Source organism: Meriones unguiculatus, chromosome 16 (genome assembly GCF_030254825.1).
Source record: "Meriones unguiculatus strain TT.TT164.6M chromosome 16, Bangor_MerUng_6.1, whole genome shotgun sequence".
Taxonomy (NCBI): domain Eukaryota; kingdom Metazoa; phylum Chordata; class Mammalia; order Rodentia; family Muridae; genus Meriones; species Meriones unguiculatus.
This window is the reverse complement of record NC_083363.1, coordinates 8,140,270-8,166,531: the sequence shown is the minus strand read 5'-3', so window position 1 is coordinate 8,166,531 and position 26,262 is coordinate 8,140,270. Positions and strand designations below refer to the sequence as shown.

Below are 26,262 nucleotides of genomic sequence, written 5' to 3'. Positions count from 1 at the left end.
ATGCTTGTGGACACAAAGGCTGCACTGTCAGGGTGAGGATTCTGCTGACTCATCTGTGGGCTTGGCACAATCCCAGCTGGAATCCCAGCAGGTTATTTTACAACGAACTGGCTCTGTTCTGAAGTGTGTACTCAAATGTGTACATGTTGCTGAAGAAGGAACCAGAGGGAGCAACAGGACCTGAATTGGAATCTTGCTCTGAGGTCTGGTTGAAGTGATGGTGTGGTGATTGCTACAGACAGAGAGCCGTGGTAAAGCCCTGGCAGTCAGTAACAGACCAGCAGACCGTGACCACAGGCCAGAGGCAATGGAGGGAGGCAAAGAGAGCCTTTCCAAAAGTGGTTATTTGTGGATATCCAAATAGTTAAGTTTGTTTCTGGATATAACACCATGACCAAAAGTTCTTATGAGAGAGATTATTTTGGCTCATCAGTCCAGAGCGGAAGGCATGGCAGTAGGCAGCCCAAGCAGAAGACTGGCTGGTCACTTTGGGCCCACACTCATGAGGCTGAGAAAACAGGAAGTGGGGTGAAGCTATACATCCTCAAAGCCCACCCCCATCGATGTACTTCCCCTGCAAGGCTGCACCTCCTAAAGGTTCTATAATCTCCCCAACACCACCAGCACCTAGACTATACCTGAGACTATAGGGAATGTTTCATTCAAACCACCCCCTATGGGGATGGAGAGACGGCTCAGTGGTTAAGGGCACTGGCTGCTCTTCCAGAGGACCCGGGTTCAATTCCCAGCACCCACACGGCAGCTCACAACTATCTGTAACTCCTGTTCCGGGGGATCTGACATCCTCACACAGACATATGCGCAGGCAAAACACCCATGCACATGAAATAAAAATGAAAAACAAAACCTACCACATACATGCAAAACAAGCAAAAGAAAAAAAACACACACACAAGAATATAGCACAGATCTTTCACCCTTTACAATGTTAGTTTAAATCTGATCACAAACCTAAATGCAAAACTTGGAAAGCCCCAGCTGGTCTCTGAAGAGGAAAGCTAGATGATTTTTTTTTTTTTTTTTTTTTGACAGTCTCATGTAGTCCAGGCTGGCCTCCAGTTCACTCCGTAGCTGAAGATGACCTGAAATTTCTGATTCTTCTGACCGCCTGAGTGCTGGGATTTCAGGCATGCGCTCGCACACCTGGTGTAGATGTCGCTACAGGTGTGATGTCAGGTGGGTGTGAGTGATGGATCCATAGTCAAGAAAGGATGGTAAGGAGGACTTGATGGGAAAGGGTCCTGTAGAGAGTCCTCAGGAAGCCCTGAGAGAACGTGCATTGCTGATGTGGGCATGGCCAGAGCCTTAGCTCCACAGGAATGGCTAAGCCTTACCCAGGTGAGGCTCAAGAAGGCTGGCAAACCTCTTGGAGTGTTGATGATCAATCAGAAGATACAAAAACTAGCAAATGCAGCCTCCTCCTCGCAGGTGTTTACGCTGAGGCTGCCTCCCTACAGAGACCTCCTACCGGGACTAGAGCTGACCCTTCCCCCCTGGGCTGTACACAATAAACAAGAAGAGGTTTCAGGCTGCTGGCTGCAGAAGATGGCCTTTATCAAAGTGTGCGCACCCACACTGGACCCCAGCTGTTTGCCCTTCCTTCCCTGGCCACCCCCTAGTCACGGCTCCAGGGCCCACGGTGCAAGGATGCTGAAAGGGGCGGAGGGAGCGAGGAAGAGGTAGGTGCTCAGGATGGCCGGGGCAGGTGGGGGTTAGGAAGAGGAACTGGAGCAGGCGCAGTGGGTAGAGGCAGTGTGGGCCCTGGGAATTCAGCACAGCACACCCTCATTTTGAGACTGGCTGACGTAGAGGGAGCTGTCTGTGAGGTAGAGCTGGGAGGCAGGGGCTGTGGGGGTCCCCGCAGTGGGGTTTGCTTCTGAAGATGGTAGTGTGTAGCGTGTAAGCAGGGGCAGCTCAGCAGGCCCTTGGCCTTGGTCAGCTCTGGGAACCTGCGGAAGGCTCCAAGGTTGGTCCACTGCGCCCCCTGGTGGCGATACTTACAAATCACAGCCTTGCTACGGGCTGACTGTCAGAGGCACACCCTGGCTCGTTTCCTTTCTTGGTTGGCCTCTGACCCCATTCCCTGACCTCCCTGTTGGTGTGTCCACTCACACCCTCCAGGCTATCTGCCAACCCGCCCATACTAGCCTCATGAGGGCAGGGATGACGGCCTCTTTGTCACATGGAACGTGCCTGGCATACAGTGGGGACAGTCATCTCCAGGAGCCAACAGCTGACTTCCTGACCCCGCTCAGGGCTTCCCAACCATCCTAAAACATAGCCTAGCATGGCTCTACCTGGCATCAGCTGAGCACACCTGTGGTCCCCATCGCCCGTGAAGCTGGGACTGTCACAGTCAACACCAAAAGGATGGGGTTTATGCTGGCGAGCGCTGCAGAAGCCCACTGTGCTGCTCGTGATGTCAGCACATGACAGAGACTGTCCACAGGGACCCAGGGCGAGTAGCTAACAGCACCGACCTTTCCCTGGGGGGGGGGGGGTCTCTTGTGAGTTCATTTCCCTCTCAGTGACCTGTGGTAGGTGGCAGATATGACAAAGGACAAAATCCAGGCAGCCGGTCATTCCTAAACTTGGGTTCCACTTGCAGCACCTTACAGTCCCACACCTACCCAGGGCACGTGGGTGGGCCTGAAGTGGGCGCAGGGCCAGGGGGTGCCAGGACCCTTCGGAGTGTTCAGGGGCCCCTGTGCCCCTTTCTGCTCAGCTGGCAGAGTGCAGGTGAACAAGTGGCTGCCGGTGTGGATGGGATGGGGTGAACGCTCCCTTCTTAGAAGCAAACAGGAACACGCCTGCCCACCAGACCCTCAGGGAGAGCGGATAGAAAACCCAGGGGAGTTGCTTACCAGAGAAAGGGTTTGTAAGTGGACTGTGTAGCTCCAGCCAGAGAAAAGGCTCAGATGGAGCAGCGACATCAACAGGTACTGTGGCCAGGGGCTGGCCAGAAGGCCAGAGGGGAGAGGCGACTACTGATATCGAACACCTCAGGGGTTGCCACCCCTCACCATCCCCACCACCAGCCGAGATCACCCAGTGCTGGTGAGTGCTGCATGATGCGAACATGAATGGCTGGCGGGAGGGCTGCCGAGTGGACTCCGGGCACCGCTGGAGAGTCCCGAAAAAGCCCAGCCAGCAGAGCAATGCACACCACAGGGCAGGAGCTGTCAGTCTGATGGCCTCGGGTGGACTGGAGCAAGGCAGGTAGCAGGGCTTTGTGCATGCGTGTGTGACTGTGCTGGCCCTGTAGTTTCACTGTGGAAACTCACTTCAGTGAAGTTGTACACATACATGAAGCTTCACTGGGCCCCACTTCTGGGGCCTGAGGAGGGCACACCCAGGGTTGGCCTCCCCACTTTAGTTAGCCCTTCAGATGCCCCGGAAGGGGCCATCTGACCAGTAGTGCCATGTCATAGGCCCCGGTAAGAGGCCTAGAGGCCCAGAGCAACATGTAATCGGTCCGAGAAATAGCAAGAGCCATTCTCTCCATGGCCTGTAGGCCCGTTTCTTTACCGTGACTGTGTGTGTCTACACACGTGTGCACTGCAAGGTGGCAGACATCCAGGTACAGAGGCTCCCAGCCTCGTCTAATCCTGCTTCTGCTCAGCACCTGACATAAGGAGCACCTGTCTCACAGCCCAGTGCTGCAGTAGCTGCCACAGGGCCAGGGGACCCTCAGGTTGCCTGGCCCCCCGGAACAGATGAGGTGTGTGCAGACCTCTGTCAGACCAGCCCGGCACCTTTCCACAGGGACTGGGGCACCAGTGTCCTTTACTTTCCCTTCTTTACCTAGGCCACACAATCTTACGGCCTGGGCCCCCTACCCAGTGCCCAGCAGGAGGCCAGTCCAGAGGCCCACTACTGCTGACTTCCCCCTTTTCGTGAGAGCTCAGTGAACTCAGGCTCACCGATACCTCGAGTTACGGGGTGCCACTCACTAGTTTCAGAAGGCCCTCGATACAGCTAAAGGCAGTTCCCAGTGTGGAAAGGAGTTTATTCTGTGGGCATGGGGGCTGCCTGCTCCAAAGTTTCCCTGCCTTTGGTTGACCATGTTTACTCTGGATCAGCGGACTTTCCTTTAACCATCAACAACGTAACTCTGATTACCAGGGGACTTAGAACGTAAAATGTCTTCTTTTAAGGCTTAAGTGCCCCGATCCATCAGACCTAGGACTGCAGAACTTAAGTGCTCTCTGGAAAGGCGGCACAGGCCTCCCAACGGGGACACACAGTGACATAAGCATCCCCGATGAAGCTCCTGCTGCTACCTGAGGCCCAGGGAGGACCTCTGAGCTTCCCGCTGGTAGGAGGAGCTGGCTCAAGCTCAGGATGGACGGCCGAAGGCAAAACTCTTGAGGCAGAAAACGTCAATGCTCCTAAAAGAAAAGCAACTCCTGTGTCCTGGCTGGCTGGTGCCCGGAAGGGCTGAGTGCTCCACAGCAAAGGAGGCCAAGTGTGGCCCGGGCAGCGTCACTTTCCCGTGAGTTCCAGCACCTTCTTCACCATGGCCCCAATCCCGTCGTGGATGTGGTGGAGAGCGGTCTCACACATGAAGGCCGGGGTTGTGACCACCTTGTTTTTCTGGTCTACATGAGCTTCGTGAGGAGATGTTAAGGAGAACCCAGCACCGGGCGGGACCGAGGGCATGCATCGCAGGGGAAAAGCCCCGCCCGCCCTCAGTCTTGCAGGTCCTTGGCTGCCTGAGGACATCACACTGAACAGGTCTGCACCTGCTGTATGGCTCGTCACCCAATTAAACAGGAGGAACTAGCTGCTGACTCACAGGTGGTCAGGGGGAGGGAAAGGTGAGGTGCGGTGGAGCAGTGCCCGATGGCGGCCTGTGCGCTAGCCCCACTTGGGGACTGAGGGTCCACTAGAGCAAGACAGGAGCCCCGCCCACCTCTCCCACACTGGTCCTGTTGCCTTCTCCGGTCACCAGCAAGCAGCTCCTGGTCTTCCAGGCCCCTGAACCCTGTTCTAGCCTGCACTCGTCACAGGTCACCTGTCCTTGTGGGGACCAGGCGTCCCAGCTGTGTGCTCCGGGCTGAGGGGTCTCAATAGGTGCGGGAACACAGATCGTCCCCGGCCAAGTGCGGAAGGAAGACAGCCTTCCACCAGCCTGCCTGCGCCACACCAGGCTAGCGGCACCCCAAGATGCTGGCTGGCCCTGTCCTTTTTGCCCAGGGAAGTAAGACCAGCCAATATAATTCTTGTGGAGAAGGCTGCTGGCCACGGATACCCTGGACGGCCAAAGAAGGGTAAACCTAATGTGCTGCCTGACACCACACCGACCAGCCGCCAGAGAGGATATGGTCACACCCTTCGCACAGTGCTTGGCGCCCAGGGCTTTGATGGCTTCCGCAGTCCCAGCGTACGGCCACTTGCCGCCCTCCTCCTGCTCGTGGCCCACCGTGACCTCGACACCTTTGATCACTTTGGCAGCGAGGACCGGAGCGATGCAGCATAAGCTGAAAAGTCACAAGAGCTGTTATCAGCACAGGGTGCACACCGAGGGGGAGGACCGGGAACAGCCTAGGCCTCAGACAGTGAGGCCTGGGAGTCTGGCCCCAGCCTCACGGCACCGGGCACGCGGGCACACGGGCATCAGGACTTGAACAGCCCTGGACAGAGATGGCTGTGAAGGAAGCTGAGGGGCCTTGGAAACCAAAGTCTACACTGCCACCTCACCGTCCCCTGTCTAGAGTAGCGGCTCTCAACCTGTGGGTTGCGAGCCCTCGGTGCGGGGGGGGGGGGGGGGGGGAGGCGGGAGACAAATGATTCTTTCACAGGGGCTGCATAGCAGATATCCTGTATATCACATATTTGCACTACCATTCATAACAGTAGCAATAGTTATATAGTAGCGAAATCTTATGACTTGGGGTGACCACAACATGAGGAACTGTATTAAGGGGTCACGGCATTACCGTGGTCAGTCGAGAGCCACTGGTTTAGGATGTCATCTCAGGACACAGCCCTGCATGACCCCTGGCCTGCACCATGACCCTTGGAAGCGAGCTGCCCTGGCTGGGCATGGTGGAACAAATGATTATCCCGGAACTCGGGCCACAGATGGATCTGTGAGTTCCAGGCCAGCCAAAGCTACATAGGAAGACTCAAAAACAGCAGCGAGCTGCTCTGACACACAGGAGGCAGGCGGCTGTGCCCAGTGCTTCGGCTTTGGGCCATGGGCTGGAGCTGCCAATCCTGCCTCCGCTGCACCCACCACATTTTCCCACACCACCACCCTTCACAGGCTGCTGCTGGTCTTACTGGGCTCCAGCGCTGGGGAAGCCGCCACACTGAGAGCTCACGGTCTAGTCAGGAGCCCTCACGAATCCCTGCTGTCCTCTTGAACCCCAGCGCGTCACCTACCCAATGGGCTTGCTGGCCCCGTGGAACTCCTTCAGGACACGCTCTACTTCCTTGTTAACCTTGCAGTCCTTCCCGTCCACGGCGAATGTGCTCCTGCCACGAGAGGAGAGGCTGTCCTCAGCAGTGTCCCCACCATCTGAGTGGTCCACTGGACACCAGAGGAGCTGCCCACAGTGTGGCCACAGGCCAGGTGGACAGCTGGCTATCACGCCGAATGCGGAATTGTGTGCCTAGCTTTTCATTTACCAGCCGCAGGGTGGAAAGCACGAGGTGGATGGCCGGTCTGTGATGGCACTCTACCTTCGGAAGCCAGGGGACGGCAGAACGAGAAATAAAACCTCAAAAAGAGGGTTCTAGACAAAGAAACACAATTAGCCTAAGAGTAGCAGCCGTTGGTACGCTGATGGTGAATGAGACGGCAGGGAGGAGTGTCTGCCTTGTCTTCCTTTTCTTCCAGGGAAGGGCAGCTGAGCAGGTAGGGAGTTGCCTATCCTTAGAGAAAGCAACCTGGCAGAGCCCAGCACTTCACATATATGTGCGACTTTCTGTCAGAATGCAGCTTCTGGGCCCTCCTGTGCTGTGGCCTGGAGGTCTGGCACTGAGGAACCAGGTTCACCACTGGGTGTTGACTTTTGTCAGCCAAATTCACCAAATCCTTCCATCCTTTAAACTCTAACACACACACACACACACACACACACTCGCTCTCTTTAGCACGCTGTTAAAAACAAGCAAGGCTACCAGAAGTCATCTTAGCCACGAGGGTGACAAGTATCATGACTCACAGTACCCTGGGCACTGTGTGGAGTCTACACCACTGTTGAACAGTTCTCGACCCAGCTGCAAACCACAGCAGGCAAAGCAAGAGCGCAATGTTGGCAGCGACGAACATGCCTGTATACTTGGGGCTTCTCTAGAAGATACACAAAGACGGCCAGTGCCTGGAGCAACTGGCTTTCCATAATGAGCCTGACACTACTCACCTACCCTGACAAATATGCACGCATGAAGCCCCAGCCATGCACTACCTCATAAATGCTAAGCCAAGGTCACCTTTCACTACGGAAGCCTTAGCCAACTGCTGCATGCTGCATTTTACCAACAGTAGCAATCACCAACAAGCATGGTGGTTTCACAGTTTCAAGAGCAACCTGTCAATGAGGGCCTGCCATTCTTCTGCAAAGGTCAGAAAGAATGAAGATGGCAGCTTCCCCACAGGGGCTAGTGGGCTTGGACAAGGGCGCAGAGGCTCACAGACTCCTTAAATGCCACAGAGACTCAACACCAAGAATCTGAGCCTACGCTCCTAAGTGAACCAGACAGCCAAGCTGGAAGACATGGCTTCTCGACAGTCTTCCACTAGGCAGGAGCTGACAGGCAGAAGTGATGAACAGAGCTCGGCCTTCCAAGAAACGGAGGCCCCGGCAGAAGGGAAAATCCAGGGTACCCTGCCCCGCTGTGCTGCTGTGAGGATGGGCCTCACGGGCCTTGCTTAGGGCTGGGCACCGCCACATCAGTGGGTATCAAGCCAGGGCGTGGGTGGGTGCTACCAAAGGAGCTCTAGGTGTGCACAGTCTGAGAAAGCAACATTTTGATGGCCCAGCAAGGTAGTCAGTGGGTTCGGATTAAGATAGGCGGACTGCGGTTTGCAGAGATGGCTCAGTGGGTTAAGAGCGCTGACTGCTGTTCCAGAGGAGCCGGGTTCAATTCCCAGCACCCATGTGGCAGCTCACAACTGTAAGTCCAAGACCTGACACTTTCATACAGGCACACACGTAGGCAAAATACCAATGAACGTAAAATAAATAATTAAAAAAAAAAAAGGTGGACTGGTGGTACTTCAGAACATGAAGCCCTGTGTCTCTCCCTTCAGGGAGCAGGACACTCAGTAAAATGCCTGGGGATATTGCAGAGACTCCTCAAGGCTCTGACAACTAGCTGGCTGACCACCTCCCAGGCAGGGTCATGCTGAAGCTAGTACCACAAAGGCTCCCATGAATACTCAGCAAAGAACCAACAGGAGCTGTGAAAAGGGCCCCAGCTAAGAGGCTGTCTGGAATTTATCCGCTGCTTCCCACAGCAAACGCTTAAATGGCAAAGCACTAAGCGCCTGCCTCTTTCCTTTTGCCACACGGAGTGAGAGGGCACTCTACTTACTGCTCCGCTGCTGTGAAGAGACACTGTGAGCAAAGCAACTTGGCTAAGAAGGCATTTTTATGGTTTCAGAGGGTTGGCTCATGGCATGAAGCATGGCAGCTGGTGGGCAGGCAGGCATGGGGCTGGGGCAGTAGCTCAGAGCTTAATTCTGATTTGCAAGTTGGAGGCAGAGAGAGAGATACTGAGACAGAGACTGACTGGATCTAGTGTGGACTTTTGAAACCTCAAGAAACTGCCCCCTGACATACCTTCTCCAACAAGGCCACCCCTCCTAATCCTAAAAGTGTTCCACTGAATAAGGACCAAACATTCAAACATTTGAACCTATGGCGGCCAGCCTCACTCATACCCCCTCAGAGGCAGAACAGCTCTGTGCAAGGACAAGCAGATGGAGTTTGCTGGGACCTGACTCCCAACGTGGAGGTCACTAAGACCGCCCCGCCCGCCCTGACAGCTTCCAGGCACTGGGATGCTCAGAGGAGGGAGCAAAGGCCACCCAGCTGATCTTGCTAAAGTGCCCCAGCCCACCCCCACCCCACCCCACCCCCGGTAAAAGAGCAGGCACACGTGTGGTCTGGAGCCTTACACTTGGACACGCACAGGTTTTTGGCAGCTCCAAAGCCTCCAGGGAAAATGGCGGCATCATGGTTGGCAGCACTGAGCTGAGCCAGGTTGGTGATCTTGCCTCGGGCGATCCTTGCCGACTCTGTCAGAACGTTCCTGGAAAGAGCACGCAGGGATGGATCAGTGTACAAGCGTTGCACGCTGGCCTCAGGACCAACACCAGGTTACCAGGGGTCAGGGGCCAGCAGCAACTGGAGGCCCAGCAAGCATCCACAGCAGGCAGAATCCAGTGCTCCTCACCAGGAAGGGGCTGCCTAGGAAGCCCTTTCTAGGATGCCTGCAGCCCCCTGAACATCAGACGTAGATGCAACCTCATCCAGGCTTGCACGACAGGGAGGAGGGGTCCTGGGCAGAAGAAAATGGCAGGGATGCCAACAGACAGCCCTTGACAGCTAAAATTGCAGTTCCTCTCCCTTACCCTGTCAGTCTCAGGCCCCAGGACAGCCTTTAGGGCTCAGATAAAAAAAGTAGTTGTGCTGGACATGGGGTAGTATGCCTTTGACCCCAGCCCTTTGGAGGAAGAGGTAAGCAAATGTCTATGAATTCAAGGCCAGCCTGGTCTACATAGTAAGTTCCAGGACCATCAGGGCCAAATAAACCTGTCTCAAAAAACCCAAAAACCTCAGGCAGTGGTGGTTGCATGCCTTTTATCCTAACATTCAGGAGGCAGGGGCAGGTAGAAGGATCTCTGCGTTCGAGGCCAGCCTGGTGTACAGAGTGAGTTATAGGACAGCCAGGAACTCTGGGAAAAAAAAAAAAACCAAAACCAAAACCAAAACAAAACCCTCAAACCAAATAAAAAAAAAAAAAAAGAAAAGAAAGAAATGTAGTTGCAACTAGATAAAGGGAACAGTATTCCACACAGCGAATAGCAAGCGTAGACCGTGACCACCTCACGCCCAAAGGGAGGACAATGACTACCGCTCCCTGGGAGGTCAGAAACATTCTGCCTGCCCGTGGCAGTCTATTTCCTGAACAGCTGGAGACAGCTGCTTTGAAGGACAAGTGGTTGATGGCATAATCAGGGAGGCTACACTGCAACAGCGGCACATGGGATCAGGGCTCCTGCAAGGCCCTCCCCCTGCTATTACCTGCGATCGCTCTCAGAAGGCTGCCCCTTGGTGTGGTCAATCACATGCATCTGAGGGACATCAGGAGCAAAGATCTGGACCTCGGCCCCACCTCGGCTCAGGTGCACCAGGATCCTATGTGGAGAAAATCCGCATAAAAAAAGTGGTCACTTCCAAATGTGTCCTCCAGACTCATGTCAAGACAATTTTACAAACAGACTTTCACTAAGTGCTTTGCTCGGGGAATTCCTCATTTGTAGGATGTCTTGTAGCTTTTATGAAGCCACAGCTGGCTCCAATCTAATACCTACCGCTCACAGATCTCCGCCGGGTAAGGGCGGAACCAGCGCACACAGGCAGGTGCTTCAAGCCGTCCCTACAATTCCTTTTACGGAGTGGTGATGTGCGGTGGCTGTGGACTCCGCAGGCATTGCATTTTAGCTATATTCAGGGCCCCAGGCTGCTGCCAGGAGCACTCCCTTCACCCAGGATTTCTTAGGGCAACTTTTGTGTCATGCTGTGCTAATTTTGGCTTTGAATTTCTCACGATGTGAACCCACTGTATTTGGATACGCTCTCGCCATGTCTGCCTTTTCAACCAAGAAGAGTGTTTACGTTACAAACTTTGAGGACTTACGCGGAGGCCTCGTGGATCTCGGTTCCGTCATAGACTCCGCAGCCCGACAGCACCTGCAGGAAGAGAGGCGCTGACGAGGGCGAAGGACCCAACACGGAATTACCAAGGGGAGAGGAAGGCTGAACCCCTGCAGGGGCCGACCTTGGGCGGACTGCTGGTCGACCCCAGACAGCGAGGGACCAGCAAGGACAGGTACTGGGCCTCGGACCCTGCACTTACCAACGCCACCCTGGCCCCGGGCCGCGGCGCGGAGCTGTGAAGGGCTGCGCGCTGGGAGGGAGCCCGGTGGCGCCCCGAGAGCGCAGAGGCCAGTCTCGGCGCCAGCAGAGTCCTGACGGCAGCCATAGCGAAGGGCAGACAGCGGTGTCCCGAGAGCCCTGCGCAGCGCCCGGTTGCTGTGCGCAGTAGGGCGGAGTCGCGCCTGGCCAATGGAAGAGCGCGCAGCCGGACCTCTGGCGGGCGGAACCGCGCCTGCGCAGTGACCGGCAGAGTTTGCTAACTACCGCGTTTGGTTCCCGAAAAAACCGGTTGGTGAGCGGGGGCTGCAGAGCTCAGAACATGGCCCTCTGACCTAAGGGACCAGCCTGTGGGACTTTCCCGCGATCGCCCTGTGGCCACGCCTCAGCCTGCCTCGTGAGTGCTTGAAGGGCGCTCATCTTGGCTAAGGCCACGGCCTACTGAAGCTCCAGTATGCAATCACTAAAATGCCCCTAAACTAATTTTAAGTGTAGTTCCCCAAATAACGGGATCACAGCAAGAACCGCGCTTTCCTTTTCTCATTTTAACGGGATGTGGTGGTGTAGCTGCAGTTCAGTGTCCACGGGGGTAATACCCACACAGCTCCCAAAGTTTCACTGCCTCTCCCTTGCCACTGCGAAAGCTGTCAAAGGTGGCCTGGCTTCTCTCAGTTCCTCGTGCTGACCCTTAGCGTGGCGTTCCGGAAATCAGCTGCTGGTTGTTTCCCTCTTTGAGATGGCAGCCCTTTCACATTTAGGAGACACGTGATAGAAAGAGGCCTGGGATGAATAGCATATGTGTAAGCCAGGGCTTAGTGGACCAACACCTTTCTTGGGAGTCAGGGCATGATCCAGTTTCAGCTGACAACAGTAGGAGGGGGTCAGTGCGCGCACTCAGCGTTAAGGCTTCATAAAGTTACACTGACTACTGCAGATGGGAATCACAAGATGGCACTACAAGACAGGCCCTGTCTGGGTGACCAGGATTCTGCGACATGACCGTTATCAGGCCATGGCGCACCCTGAGTGTGATGATGGCATAATAGCAATGGCTCTCAGTGCCCCAGGTGTCACACAGATCTACTCCTGTGGCCTGGACATAGAAGACAATGGGCAGTTATCAGCATGAGAGCTGGCACCTGTGGGCCACTTCACTGGAGTGACATGCCCAGTCAACCACACGCACAGAAAGTATCCGTAAAGCATCACCCTGGCAGGGAGGGACTGTCCCCTCTCCCACATAACCTGAACATACTGGCAAAGATCTCTACAAGCTTCCCTGGCCAGCCTTGGGCTGTCACACCTGCCCTCCTGGATCAGCCCAGCACATGTTGTCTTTTGTCCACATACAGATGACCAGGGCCACAGGCCTGAGCAGTCAGCCACTCTGATCTACCCTGCTTACTTGAAGACAGTGGCTCACCCATTATAAACATCACAAACTCAAAGTTGAGAGGCGAAGTCCTCACATTTTTTTAAAAAGCTCATTTCCCAGCCCAAAGTTCATTCTTAGATCTTCATATTAAAAATATAAATAACTCTGATAGGAAGTCTGCAAGTCCACATTCTAAAACTGCCCACTTCTCAGGAAGGTGATGTGCAGGGATCACCTACACGGCAGCACTCTGGGCCTATAGCATACATGTGACCATTATATCCATCCCGGTCCTGGACCCGAAAGGTTAGCTTGCTGCCTCTGGCAGGAAGAGTCCTGGCGGCAGAGTCCTGGAGCTTCTGGCATCTCTCAGTTCCTGGCCCCAGGGGCACAGTGGTTCCATCTCCAATCAGCCAATCCAGCTGTGCAGGGCATCGTTCTACTCCAGCATCCCTTCCTCTTCTTCATCTGCAGCTTCCCTGAGTAGGTGTAGACTGTCCTCATCAGACGCATCTGTGTCCTCCTCTGTGTCTGAAGGCTCCAGGGTGCGTTTCACACCCCGCTGCTTGGAAACTGCCAAAGCATACTGGATGTTGTAGCGGTTCCACTCACAGCTGGGGACAGAGGACATTGGGTCAGCACAGGCACCCACCCAGCTGCCACCAGCAGGATTGGATGCAGCTGTCTCCAAAAAGTATCTCCCCCTTTCTCAGGCTGATTTAGTTCCCGCTCCACCAGGTACAGGGGCAGCATCTGGCCTGCCCTCCCTTCCTGGCCCTTCCATTACAGCCATTTACAGAGCCAGGGGACTGACTCTCCACATTCCCAGGACAAAGGGGAAATCTCAGACCTCACCTCCCAGAGTCATGGGTGAGGGCAGAAGCCAGGAGAACGAAGCAGCTGCACCGCGAAGCTGTGGGTGCCATGGCTATCTATACACGCCTGCCTCACATACTTACACAGAGCCAGTCATGCCAATGCGTTGGCCACAAAACCAGACCAGGAGCAAGTTTCAGAGGAGGTGGTGGAGTGGTAAGAGCACTATCTTGTGGAGCTGCTGAGTCATGGATGCACCAGCCAGGAGAGGCTAGGCACTGTACACCTTGCTAAGTAGACCCATGCCTTTGCACAGCCACCTCTAACACCATCTTCCTGCAGCCAGGCAGGATTCGAGGGAGGAAGGGCACAAGGAGGAAGGGCTTGCTCTAGATTGGGAGAAGCATTATAACCAAGAGGACTACAGGGACTGCAGTGCCAGCCTCTCTCGGGGACCTTTTATGCAGAGTCTAGTAGAAAGGGATATTATAAGCCTGGCTGGGACACGTGGCAACTGCTTAGTGATAGATGATCTGGGACATGTACACAGACCACCAAATACTACCTGGGGGAGGAGGCTAAGGAGGGGGAGGATGCAATCGGGATCTTTCTAGCAAGCACTGTCCCAAGCACTGCAGTTATACTCTCATCACTGTCACATGAGGGAAAGCCCTGCACATACTGGCCAGGTCCCAGGAATCCAGCCCACCTGCCCCCAAGACCTGTGGCCACCTCACTGCCCACACAAGTGACGTGCAAATCCAGGCCAGGCTGCCTGGTCCTGTAATTGTGAAGCATCCTGCCCGGGGTGAAGGGCTCCCACTGTGCCTCAGGCATGTTCCACCTCCACCTGTCCAACTGTGGCATGAGTTCATGGTGTCCTCACTTTAGAGTCAGCCCCATCGATCGGTGATCATCACACCCATGGCAGATGAACCCAGTTCACCCAGCAGACAGCATAACACGCCTCTCTGACACCAGAATAGTCTGTCCCCAAATCAGACACCACAGGGACCAATCCTGATCAGAACCAGCCGCCTGAGCCCTACCCTGCCCACCGACCCCAAGGCACATACAGCTTGGAAACGTCATCCAGATGCCGCTGGAGGCCCTTCTGAAGAAACTGGACCACAGGCAGCAACTGTCCTGCCCTGGGAAGGAGACACTGTCAGTGAGCATACATATACGGAAAGCTTCCCCATGGCCATGACCAAATGGCCAGGTTACTTGGCCCGCAGGATACAAGCAAGGGGGGAACCCATTCTATACCTGGACTTTAGCCGCTGTCCATGTGACATAAGTAACTTCTGTGTCCATATAAGGTAGAATTCAAGGTGCCTGGATACTTCAAAGGAGGCAGCTAAGAACTCCAGCACTTTCTCTACATACAGCTCAGGAAGGGAAGCGCTGACCACATCAACTGCAAAGAAGAAAGCAAGCCATGCTCAGTTTGCAAAGGAACTACCAGGAAGAGTGGAGACACCTAGGGCTTTTCTGTGCTAGCAGAACGTGGCTAGTGGCCTGGCTTACTCTCACTGTGTGGCACAGCCTCCAGGGCCTCCTGTGCCAGTTTTTTCTCATTGAGCCGGAAGGCCATAAGGATGGCCCGGGTAAACTCCCTCTGCCGTAGTGCCTCACGGATCCGCGCAGGGGTCACACTGGTGTCCAGCTCAAATGGGTCGAAGAGCATCTGGGAATCCAGGGAGAAGATAAGAAGCCCCTCTGTGCTGGTGGCTGCCCAACAGCGCCCTGTGGAGCAAGCAGCAAAAGGGCTTCCTCAAAACCCGAAAGCTCATTTGTGCCCCACTTCACAGCAGGTTGCAAGAGACTGCTGGCAGGTATCTTTCCAGGGCTGCAAGGGGAGACCTGCAGCCTTGACGGCCATAGTTTCTGCCACAGCTGCTCAAGCCACCCATACCCCGGGCATAATAAACAGTGTCTCTACCCCAGAAAAACCAAAGCTACAACATACTGTGACAGGGCAGGTGGGACAGATCTGGGCCTCAGGCTGTGGTTTTTGGTCTACCTTTCACAGTGGGAAGTGGGGTGTAGGGGTGATCCTCTCCGAATGTGTCTGATATAGGACCACAACACACTAGTGCTGCAGTGCTGCTCAGGACCCTGCATCTTGCTCTACCATAATGGAACACATATATCTAGTGAGCCTCAGGCCTAGGCAGACCTCTGAATACACTGAGGGATACATGCAGGGCAGAAAAGGCACTATCAATAGCTGAGGTGCTGAGAGTCTGCCTCCTAGGAGACACATGGACCGTCCCTGCCAAGAGCAGGGCCCAGGCTCCAACTATAGCTCAGCATGATGGGGATGGAATTTCACAGCTATACGCCTCAAGAACCAGGGCAAACACATGGCTAGTCATTTCCTCCTCACGGGACAGCAATGCCCAGAGCCTGCCAGCAGCTCAATACCACCCTTACCCCTGGGAACAGAGGCCCTGCCACCTATTAGAGCTGACACCTGCTAAGGAGGGTTACCCAGGCTCACCAGTGGGAGAGAAGCGCAGAGAAGTTACCCTGATTTCAGGTTTGAAGTGTCTAGAACTCATATCACCTGGGGAGGAAAAACAACTGTACTTACTTGACTGTGTACCCTGAGGCCAGCCTTCAGGCCCACTGTGCTGCCCAAGGGCAGCCACAGGGACCCACAAAGAACAGTTTTCCCTGAGTACAGGAGGAAAGCAGCTCTTCCAACCAAATGCCAGCAGCCAGAGAACTCGGTCACCAGTGCTGTGGCCTTGTGGCCTCTTGGAGCTGGGCATCAGTGACAGGCCTGAGAGCATGAGCTCCTGAGTTCATCCGCGGGCCAGCAGATGGCTCTTCTGGCTCAGAGCTCTCTGCCCCGCCCAGGTGGGTCTGGCTGGGCCAGGGAAAGCCTACATGAAGGCATTCCAGCTTTCTGTCTTTACTGGGACAGTCTACTGGGTTCTGGGGGGGCCCTAGCATTGAGCCTCTGGAGCAAACACAGGGGGCCTCTCCCGTCTGAAGCAGGACAGGCATTCCAGGTTCAGGCAAAAATGCCACAATGCAGAAATGGCCAGACTCCTCACTGCAGCCCCATGGAGGGAGTCGCAGTGCCACCAAGGAAATTGGGTGGCGGGCAGTCAGGGGACTTCTGCTCACCTTTCCTTACACCCGGCAGTGGAATTGCAACCCCATTCTCTTCCCCAGCATCTTGATCAATGAGTGCCAAGTTGCCAAACTCTGTCATCTTTCTTCGGTTCAGGAATTCCTAGAATAGTAATAGAATAGAAGAGTAGAAGCTGCTCTCGTCTCGCTCTTGCCCATAACACCAACTGTGCCTTAACAAGGGCCTGACACGTGGACCCTACCCACAGAACCTTCCCTCAGGGACTGCCACTCATGCGGGGAGGAAGAGGGTCCAAGGATGTATACTGGCAATGTGGTGCTATCACACACACACACACACACACACACGCATGAGGCCAGCTGCAGCCTGCTCAGAGGCCTGCCTCACCCATATTCCTAAGGCAAAGTGAGTATGAGGAAGGCTTAGGCCACAGACTGGTAAACAAGAAGGGCAGATACCTGAGGGGTAGTGAGAACACACAGCCCTGTAATGCTGTTCCATGCCTGAACAAGGCTCTGAAGGAGCCTGTAAAACTAGCAGTTTACACTGAATGTTCCTGTCCAAGCAACCAAACCAGCTAGTATCACTTCCAAAGGTGGGGAAGATGCCAGGCCTTGGGAGTGTAGGCTCTTCTGGGCAGTCAGGACAGTATAGCCTTCCTGCTTTGCCATAGCCACAGCCCATGGGCAGACACCTTGGCTCAAGGCCCACTCAAATCACCCGCTAAAAGGCCTGCACCACTGCTTACCTCCATGGCATCCAGAGACAGGTTGCAGGAAAGCTCAAACCTCTTCACCAAGATCTGTTCCCGGACGTGGTAAAGGCACACAAACTTGGACATGCCCCCTGCCAGGATGTTCTGCCCGTCCGCAGAGTAACACAGGGTGGTAAAGGCCCTGGGTGAGAGACACAGTTTCTTAAGTACCAAGCACTTTGACATATGGTCTCAAGAGCCACCTGGATCAGGTAGGGTCCCCACAGTAACATCTGGGGAGGCAAACACTTCTCACACTAGGGATGATCGAGGTTCCCTGACCAACCTCAGCAAAGAAGGCACATGTGCAACCCCCAAAACAGCACATACGCACCCCTTTCCTTCTTAGATGGTGCCACCTGAGGAGCCTACCCACGACAGCCCACAATCAGTTCAGAGCTACATAGGTCCAAGAGGGCATAAGAAGCAGCGCTCGTGCTGTCAGCCTTGGCTTTTCTGTGGGGCTCATTACACGCCATGTTGATGGCAATGGCTTGCCAAGCGGAACACTCTTTTCCTGCACACGTTAAACTCAGCAGATCCACAGCACCTCCTTGTTCGATGCAAGCTGGCATTGCATACACCACAGGAGCACCCTCTTTCCTGTAGAGGCTCAGGCCCACCTCCCTCCACCAGGGACTAGGCAACCTCAGAACCTATTTAGCAAACAGGCTAGTACAGGGGGCTCTGTGCCTTGTGCTGGGCCGTGCCCCAACCCTGCCGGAAGAGCTAATACTCACTTGCCCTTGGCTGAATGTTTGGCTGTGATCTTGTCCAGTTCCTTCCTGCCTGTCTTGAGGTCATGCCTGCCCTCGATGGAGCCCATCTGTACAGCATTCTCAGGGTCCCAGAAGGTGATCTGTGAATTCAGCGTGGCCACAGCCAGCTCTGCACCATCAGGCCGAAAAGTCACAGCCAGGGCTAGAGAGAAACAAACATCAGGCCCAGGAGACCAGGGAACCCTGAGGTGCACAGGGAGCTCCTGGAGAGTGGCACCAATCCCAGAAGCAAGAGCGCTGTACAGCCCAGCCGGGAACAAAGCAGCACCACTGTCCACCTCACTGACGATGCACAGGGGGCTTGGTGACACCCGGACACGGAGGAGTAACAGAAGGGAAACCAGGCTGGAGGAGAGTCACAACTAAGAGTACCCGAGGCAGCACAGGGTGCCAGCCTCAGGCCTGTAGTGTGCTCTTCCTGCGTGTGACAGAACCTAAGGCCAGATCTGGGGCAAGCGGGGCACATAGGTCTCCCTGTGCAACAGTCTGCTCCTGGCACTCCCATGGACTCAGTGGCTTAGCTCAAAGCAGCCCTGAAAAGCCCCAGGGCTCCCAGCCTGATGCAGCTCGACCGTGGACTAAATGACCAGTTCTCTCTGGTCAGGCCACCAACCTTGGGGGCTGCTGAGCTGCTGGGTCTGGGGGTCTGGCATCATTCTCACCTCCAACTGAGCTCATGTCAAACATACAAGGAGACAGAGGCACACTAGAGAAGACTAAGGGTGGACTTTGATAGGAGAAGTGAAGGGGCCTGGTGCCCCGGCCCCTGCCTGCACATCCCAGCCACAGCTCACCATCAGAAGTCAAAACCAAGGTCTCTTTGGTTCTCCAACTGTCGAACATGTCCCACAGGCGCACTGTCTTGTCCCAAGAGGCACTCGCCAGGATGGACTTCATTGGGTTAAAGCAAATACCACTGATGGGCCCCTCATGGCCAGACAGAACCTACAGAGGCACAGGATCAGAGCGAGATGTGGGAGGGGCCGTAGTACCAACACAGGCTGCAGTGAGAGCATGTGAAGCAATGGAAGGCCAGGCCTTAATTGTTGTTGCTTGTTACATGGAGTTTTGAGCCTGCTCTGCACTCAGGCCCCAGAGCCCCCGCCACTGCATTGATTTTTCAAGGCAGAAAATGGGATAGCCTTGCCCACCTGCCACCCAGGACCTAAGTACGTGGTCTAGGGGACCAGACTGCTCTTACGTCAAGAAGCCTGCCTGTCTGCATGGACCACACAAAGATCTCAAAGGAGTCCTGCGCCCCTGCAGAGACGATTTCCCCACTTGAGTCAACAGCCACGCAGGAGAACTGGGTGGGGCGTGGAGAAGTGAAGGTGCGGAAATTCCGGTACCTGAACAAAAATACGGTCAAGGTAGACTCCACCTCTTGAATGTTCTGTCCATAAAGGAACTGGAGCCCTAGTGCTTGGAGACGGGAACTCACCTGTGAAGGTCAAAGGCTCTCACAGTGCCGTCCAAGGAGGAGGTGATGACAACATGGCCGGTGGCAGTAAAGGTGACGCCAGTGATCCCGCTGGAGTGCTCCGTAAAAGTGACAAAGCAGAAGCCACTGAGGGTGTTCCACACCTTGACCTACAGTGGGAGCACATGGAAGCCATAAATACAACCACCCCAGACCCTGTCCATGCAGCCCCACACACAGGCATAGTGGCAATGCCAGGTGATGCCTGGAGAGGCCACCTGCCTCCCACAGCTCCTGTCACCTCCGGGCAAAGACAGGGCTTGCAGTGAGAGTTCTAATTAAGGGCAAATGTGGCCCGAGGCAGGCCCAGCAAGCGTCCGCCACTTCAGATGTTGGCTGCTGGCACTGCAATGTTTGCAAAAACAGGAACACCCGGACCCTCTCCATTCAAAGCCCACTAAATGCTTAAAGTCATACAGGGACCCATTGGGGCTTTTAATCTGAAAAGTCAAGGCCAAACCTCCACCCACCTCAGCCTGAGGAAGCCCAGTGCCCACCTTGCCATCGTCCCCACCGGTGACGATATACTGCCCGTCGGGGGAGTAGGCCAGCGACACCATGCTGTTGAAGTGGCCCTGCTGCTTGAGCACGTAGGATTCACTCTGCCATTCCCACACCAGCAGCTGGCCCAGGCCTGTGGGTGCAGGAAAGCTAGACATACTACCTGGACACCTACCCCCAGCCTCTCCGCACGGCACAGGGCAGGGTACCCCCAACATCTCCTGCAGTGCAGTCAGCCAGGTCTAGACTCAGCTTGAGCATTCACTAAGAACACAGGCCTAAGGCAGCCCAGGGCACAGGCAGTGGCCCCACCATCTGCAGCCCCGCAGGTGGCTGGACTGGAGCGGAGGCCTGGTCCAGGACTAATAGGCAGGGATGTGGGCACCTGCTGTAGGCCAAGACCAAAGGGCCACTGAAGGCTGAAATTTAAGTAAGAGAGCCCGGGGCCTCAGAAGATCGACCGTTCTGTAGCCTTCAGTGACTCCCGCCCCACATTCCATCTAGAGCCGGTGTGTTTTTGCTCTGAATGGGCTGTGGGAAGGCCCTCTCCCCAGAGTAGCTGTCTTCTACTACAGAAGGCACAGCGTGGCCCTCTGGGGCCTCACAAGGCTCTTTGCTAAGACCCAACTGAAGTTCAGCTTTCTGGTGGAAACTTCCCCTCTACAGCAGGGCAGGGAAACCAACCTGAGCAGCCAAAGGCGATCCAGTCCCCAGAGCTGTTGATGGCAACCGATGCAACCCTCTGGTCGGAGATGCTGCGCAGACAAGGCACAGGGAGAGCAGGGTGAACACGAGAGGCCATCCGGCCCCTTCCTCCCTCCTGCAGGAGCCCAGGTCCCCGCATGCTGGCACCCCAGTGAGCCACACTCACCTCAGGGAGTGGATGAGGTTGAACTCCGGGAGCTCATGCAGATGGAAGACTCCAGAAGCAAAACCCGTGACCAAGAGGTGAATCTTCTTATGATAAGCGGCGGCCGTCAGGTTGTTAAAATCTCCTTCTTTATTCAAGAAGTACCTGGATTAACAGAGCACAGGGGAGGACACGGGGTGGGGGGGTCAGGGCAGGTCGGGGCCTCCACTCTCACCCAGAACCTTGGGACAGGCATGCAGAGAGCAAGGTGTGTCACTGTGCAGCTGCCAGGCCCTCCGGTTCCTTCTGCCTTGCCTGCCTTCTGCAGCGGGTCCTATCTACAGGTGAAAGTTCTATCTGGAAGCACCTCAACCTTTGGGTGAGGCGATCAGACCTGTTTCCTGAGTCTTCTTCGCAGGTTCCACCTCAATCCTTTCCTCACTGCCCACAGATAAGACTCCTTCCTTCTACGCTGGCACGTGCCGACAATCATGGTGGGCGCCCTCCCACTAAAATGAGGCCAAGCACACCCCATCCTGATTTATGTCCCGACTCTATCTGTGACATCCTCAGACTTCACAGGGACCTCCAGACCATCCAGACCTTCTCTTTCACCTCTGCCTGACAAGGCAGAGTAGCTCTTTCCCATCCCTCACACTGTCACCTTCCGTTTTAGATGCCATGATGGCCTCCCTCCTAGGTCCTGTCCTTCTCTACCCGGGACAGTGGCTCCCATCCAAAGCCAGGTGTCTTCCCAACAGAGCTGACCGTGGGCGCTATTCCTTTGCGTAGCCCCACCACATGGCCAGTGTCATCACGAGTCCCTGCACATCTCTCAATGGAAACCCGGTGATATGCTCCCAGGGCCAAGGCCAGAGCCCAGCACACAGTGAGTGCCAAGCAAGCGAAGTGAATGGTGAAGGCCAGGACGGCACAACTGCGCAGGCTACGGAGATGCACGGCTGCTGACAGCCACTGATTCAGCTCTCGGGTAACCGTGAGCTGCCTCTGTATACAACATCAGTCTTCCCCAGGCCTGCCTCCCCTCCTGTCAGATGATGAGGCAGCAGGTTCTCCAGCCTTTGGAACAGGGTCTCACACCTAGTACGTAAGGCCCTCAGTCCAGGCTCACAGACATGGGCCTGTTCCCTTAAGCTAAGGAACTCCCCTACTTGAGCAATCTACAGCCAGGATGCTCAGCCTTGGAGACCTACTTGGCCAGCCGCGAGTACTTCACTTTCCCAACCTTCTCCTGCTCGGCTGGCACTGCCTTCCCTCGGATGGTGGTTTCTCCATCTCTGTCCTCTTCATCCTCTTCCTCCTCTTCTTCTTTGTCCCTCTGAAGTATGTCTGCCTTCCAGCCCTTAGGTGCCTTCAGCCTCAGGCCCTCAGGGGGCGTGTCACACTGCCACACACATAGGGCTCCATCTTGGCTAAGCGAGTACAGCTGCAAGAGAAGCACCAGGGCTGGAGGAAGGCCACTCACCTGACGGCAGGCCCTAGGACCAGCTGCCCCTTCCAGTTTGCCATTTGGATTCCAGCTCCACCGAGGTGTGCTGCCCTGCACCTCACCCCCATCCCCAGCAGTGGCCAGGGCTAGTGCTGAGCGATCCCCAAGCAACCGAGAGGCAGCCTCATGGAGGCTCAGACTGCCAGGTTAGGAAGTGCAGGCAAGGGACGTACATCCAGGCTGTTGGACTCAAAGAAGCAGGCCACGATGGCGTCCTTGTGTCCACTCAGGGCATAATAGATGAGGTTGTCCCAGCGCTCAGCTCCGAACACCCAGGTGGACATGTCTTTGCTTCCGACTGCAAAGCACCTGGAAGGCAGACACTTGCTCAGGGCTCACGACAGTGCTGCTACCCTTGCAGCCACTCACGGTCTCCCTCTGAATGAACTCTGAGACTCCCTGAAGGGGGCTTAGAGCACAACTGAGCCTATGACTGGGGGTCTCTCTGGGTACAGCAGCTGACTCCTTCCATCCTGGTTGCAACCAGAGGCTCCAATGCACGTGCATTGTTAACCACGCAGTCAGACGCTTGGGATGGCCCCGCTGCTGTGTGAAGGCAGCATGCTATGGCAGGGCACTGACAATGCAGTTTCAGCTCTATGCTTGCTGGAGAAACAAGAGCGGTCCTGTGACTCCCACCAACCTCTCCTCACAAGGCAGAGTTCGGCACCCAAGCCAAGCCAGCACCCCACAGATGCCTTCAGGCTAACGACAATTAGCTAGTGCAGGAGAAAGGACCCAGCCCTCAGCTCCCAGACACCATGGCCGGCTTGTGTGTTCTTGACAAACTGACTGGGAGATCTGCACTCTATCAGCAGGTTTCCAGGAGTAAACAGGAGAAGGGAGGACACTATAGACCTCACTCAGAGCCAGAGCTCAGTCCTGCTGTTTGTTGGAGGCTGTGCAAGACTCTAAGGAGAGCTCACGGCACATTTTAAAATGCAGCCAAAGCTTAGGGGAAGGAGACTGCATTCTCCAGGAAGAGATGACCCAAGGTGCCGTGCCCCCAGCCTCACTTGGAGTCATCTGTCCAGTCGATGCACGTGGTCTCATCATAGGGCCCAAAATAGGTTTTGTCCAGAACAAACGCGTTGAATTCTCGCTTCTTTCCGGGGGCATGGTACATCTGAGCAAGGTTGCCCTTCGTAACAACAAATTTTCTGCAGAAGAAACAGGGTCACAGGTGATCCTGGGGACCGACGATAGCTGGCCTGAGACTGGTGCCCTGTATTCTTCACAGGGGGGCACCCGTGGCGGCACCCAGAGGTTCTCACCTGCCATCAGGGGAGAAGGAGACGCTGTGCACGGAACCCTTGAAGTGGAAATGGTGCAGCACAGACCTGCAGACCAAGCTGACCAGCAGAGCGTCGCCCCCTGCAAGAGGTCAGGGCGAGAGAGACTATGGCCACCCGACTCCTCACGCAGCACACCTGTTTACTGTGCACTGTTGAAGTGCAGGAAGGTGCTGCACAGGTCCCCCCTGGGACATGGATTGCCCGGACCCATGCTATGGAGTTGGGCTTGACCCTGGGTGACGTCCTTGTCACACAGCTCGGAGGCCGCAGGGCCACCCCAGTGCCCGCCCACACCAAGACCGAGAGTACCTTCATCAACGATGATTGCAAGGCGGCCATCTGGAGACAGCCCCACACACTTGATGTTGTACTTAGTGGCCAGGGGCAATGTGTCAGATCTATTGCTGAGAAACACAAACAACCCCAGTGCACAGTTGGTCTTGTGCACTGAGACAAGAAGACAGAGCTAGACCTGGACTAGCAGCTGGCTCTCCTGACATAGGGGCCCTTACAGTAGAGTTCATCCCTTGCCCTCCCAGGTCAGCTTGGCACTGACCCTTCTGTGTATGTTCTTAAAAGAGAGAGAGAGAGAGAGAGAGAGAGAGAGAGAGAGAGAGAGAAAAGGAAAAGAAAGCAGATAGAAGGAGGAAAAAAGCAGGGTTTGACTGGGCAACTGAGCAAGGGTCCAGAACACCCTGTTCTCGTCAAATTACCTGGCCTGGGGCGCTCAGAGGGCTCCTCTGGTAATAAATGCTCACTTGGTATTAAGGCGTGTCTCTGTATATTCAATTGTTAAATGCTGAACTGGCAAAGAGCTATGTGCTAACAGATTCTGGTATTGTCAATGCTATTTAGGACTCTCCTGTCTCAATGTGGTGCAAAAATTACTCTCCAATTATCTCTGATTGGTTAATAAAGAAGCAGGACGGTCTATAGTGGGTAGGAGAGTTAAGGCGAGACTTCTGGTCCCAGTCTGGGCGTCCCAGGTAGAGAGAGGGGGGGAGAGGGAGGGAGGGGAGGAGAAGAGAGGAGAGGAGAGAAGAGAGGTTGCTGGGCCATGAGGAAGTAGGCTGGGCCAGGAGAAGGCCTCTGGGCGATGAGGAGTTGCTATTAGGACAGAGATGGAGCAGGTGCAGCCCGGGAGACTAGGGGCACATGCCTGGGAAGTAGCCAGTATAGTATAGATGGGTTAGAACAGATCAACATCTGTCCAGCTGTAGTGCTCTAAAGCTTATTAATAAATGTAATAGGTCTCCATCTCATTATCTGGGAAATAGTGGACAGAGAACAAACCAATTAATTAATCTTACACCTTTCTACCTCCCACCACCTCCACAGAGAGAGGTAGGATCCCTTGTCAGGCAATAGCCAAAAGGCACACAATTTTTTCCTTTTCCTTTAAGGGTAATGTTAGTATCGTAGAATGAAAAAAGCAAGCAACTTTCCCATGACCTACAGTAACCTCCTACATCTAGTAGCTCTGCAAGCCTGAGAGAGGATGGCTAGCAATCCTACAGTTGTCACTGCTAACACTGCTTCTCCATACTTACTTCTTAAGGTCAAACACAGTGACTCTATTTCCCACAGGGCTGATAACAGAATTTCCATCGCATGTGAAATTTAAGTTTCCACACCGATAAACTGTCCCCAACAAATTCGAGAACTGCAAAGAAATCGAATCAGTCTTAACACAAAGAAATCAGTGTCAGCTCTCAGAAAAGGTGACGGGCAGGCATCTGGGCAGAAGCAGCAAAGTACCTGACCATAGACAGTGTCCTGCCCCTGAGCAGGAGCGGAATCCAGCCTCATTCTGGGGAGCCCAGGGTTCCCACTAACGGTAAGAAACTCCCAAGACAGGAGGCACAGAAGGGCATAGAACGCTCATTTAAAGAGAATCTGCATCAGTGAGCAAGGCTCCAGGAGGTGCTGACCACAGTACGCAGTGCTATGTATCAGCGCCCCAGTTTATCCATTCAATTATCAAACGCAAGCATTGCCATCCATTAGACTCAGCTCAGTGTCTACCTTGTGGTCTAATGTCCACATAGGCAATAGGACTGATGTCCAAACAAAGCAAAGGCCAGCGGTGCAGGCAGGTAGCTGCTTAGAGGGATTGCCTGGGCTGTAGGTGGACAGCGATGCAACGATACCAGCCAGAGCTTGGTTCTAAGCGGCCCGTGGCGTGCTACTGACACTGCTCCAAGGACTGGCGGCCCTGTAGGGAGCTGGATGTGGCTTGAGGTTTGCTGTCAGGGGCCTTTCTGCAGCCACTGCTGTATTGTCTGACAGGGTGAGTAGAGGACAGGGCTAGGTACAGCCTTAGAGACCCAGCCTGGAGGAAGCCGGAGCTTCAGTGTGGCTGGGAAAGGAACAGGGAGCAACAGCTTGCGACGGGCCGACCCACAGGCAGCCGAGATGCCAACGACCTCGGGCTCTCCCACGTCCTCGGAGCCTTCCACTCGCCCTCCCGCTGCCCACGGCTGGCCCGCCGCTCACCCGGTAGGCGAACTTCATCCCGCAGCCACACGTGCGGTGCCCCGTCCGCACCACTTCCAGAATCCGAACTACCTCCGGCGCGCAGAAGGCGCACTTCCGGGGCGGGACAGCGACGGCAGCAGCTGGCAAGGCCCCGCCCACTCCGCGCCGCCACCCCGCAGT

The 26,262-nt window shown here is 55.1% G+C and overlaps 2 protein-coding genes across 3 annotated transcripts; both read right to left on the bottom strand.

The window, feature by feature from the left end:
• Positions 1-4,009: 4,009 nt before the first annotated feature.
• On the bottom strand, positions 4,010-11,316 carry Gatd3 (glutamine amidotransferase class 1 domain containing 3). Of its 2 annotated transcripts, XM_021649718.2 has the most exons (7): positions 11,119-11,312; positions 10,900-10,952; positions 10,284-10,397; positions 9,169-9,288; positions 6,412-6,504; positions 5,348-5,504; positions 4,010-4,635 (listed from the first exon to the last, which is right to left on the bottom strand). In XM_021649718.2, exons 1-7 carry the CDS (start codon positions 11,242-11,244, stop codon positions 4,507-4,509), a joined length of 792 nt encoding a protein of 263 aa, XP_021505393.1. In that variant the 5' UTR covers positions 11,245-11,312; the 3' UTR covers positions 4,010-4,506. The 2 variants fall into 2 exon arrangements, with proteins under 2 accessions (XP_021505393.1, XP_060225224.1); XM_060369241.1 differs by having other exon boundaries at positions 4,010-5,504; positions 11,119-11,316.
• A 1,268-nt stretch (positions 11,317-12,584) lies between these two features.
• Pwp2 (PWP2 small subunit processome component) lies at positions 12,585-26,206 on the bottom strand. Its single transcript, XM_021649707.2, has 21 exons — positions 26,101-26,206; positions 25,155-25,267; positions 23,914-24,008; positions 23,584-23,683; positions 23,326-23,469; positions 22,483-22,618; positions 22,014-22,246; positions 20,821-20,964; positions 20,634-20,704; positions 19,946-20,082; positions 19,410-19,558; positions 19,170-19,317; positions 18,763-18,913; positions 17,930-18,110; positions 17,184-17,331; positions 16,468-16,576; positions 15,833-15,898; positions 14,857-15,075; positions 14,596-14,746; positions 14,403-14,477; positions 12,585-13,124 (listed from the first exon to the last, which is right to left on the bottom strand). The coding sequence occupies exons 1-21, from the start codon at positions 26,116-26,118 to the stop codon at positions 12,950-12,952; spliced, it is 2,763 nt and encodes a 920-aa protein (XP_021505382.1). The 5' UTR covers positions 26,119-26,206; the 3' UTR covers positions 12,585-12,949.
• Positions 26,207-26,262: the final 56 nt, after the last annotated feature.

Excerpts from the sequence above, each read along its gene's own strand:
- Gatd3 (XM_060369241.1), bottom strand. The coding sequence starts at position 11,244 with ATGGCTGCCGTCAGGACTCTGCTGGCGCCGAGACTGGCCTCTGCGCTC. Across the intron at positions 10,398-10,899 it reads GAGATCCACGAGGCCTCCGC|GATCCTGGTGCACCTGAGCC; the intron begins GTAAGTCCTCAA and ends TTCTCCACATAG. Across the intron at positions 6,505-9,168 it reads TTTGGAGCTGCCAAAAACCT|GAGCACATTCGCCGTGGACG; the intron begins GTGCGTGTCCAA and ends CTCTCGTGGCAG.
- Pwp2 (XM_021649707.2), bottom strand. Across the intron at positions 24,009-25,154 it reads ACTGTGTTTGACCTTAAGAA|CAATAGATCTGACACATTGC; the intron begins GTAAGTATGGAG and ends TGTGTTTCTCAG. Across the intron at positions 18,111-18,762 it reads CTTGGTTTTGACTTCTGATG|CCCTGGCTGTGACTTTTCGG; the intron begins GTGAGCTGTGGC and ends GTTTCTCTCTAG.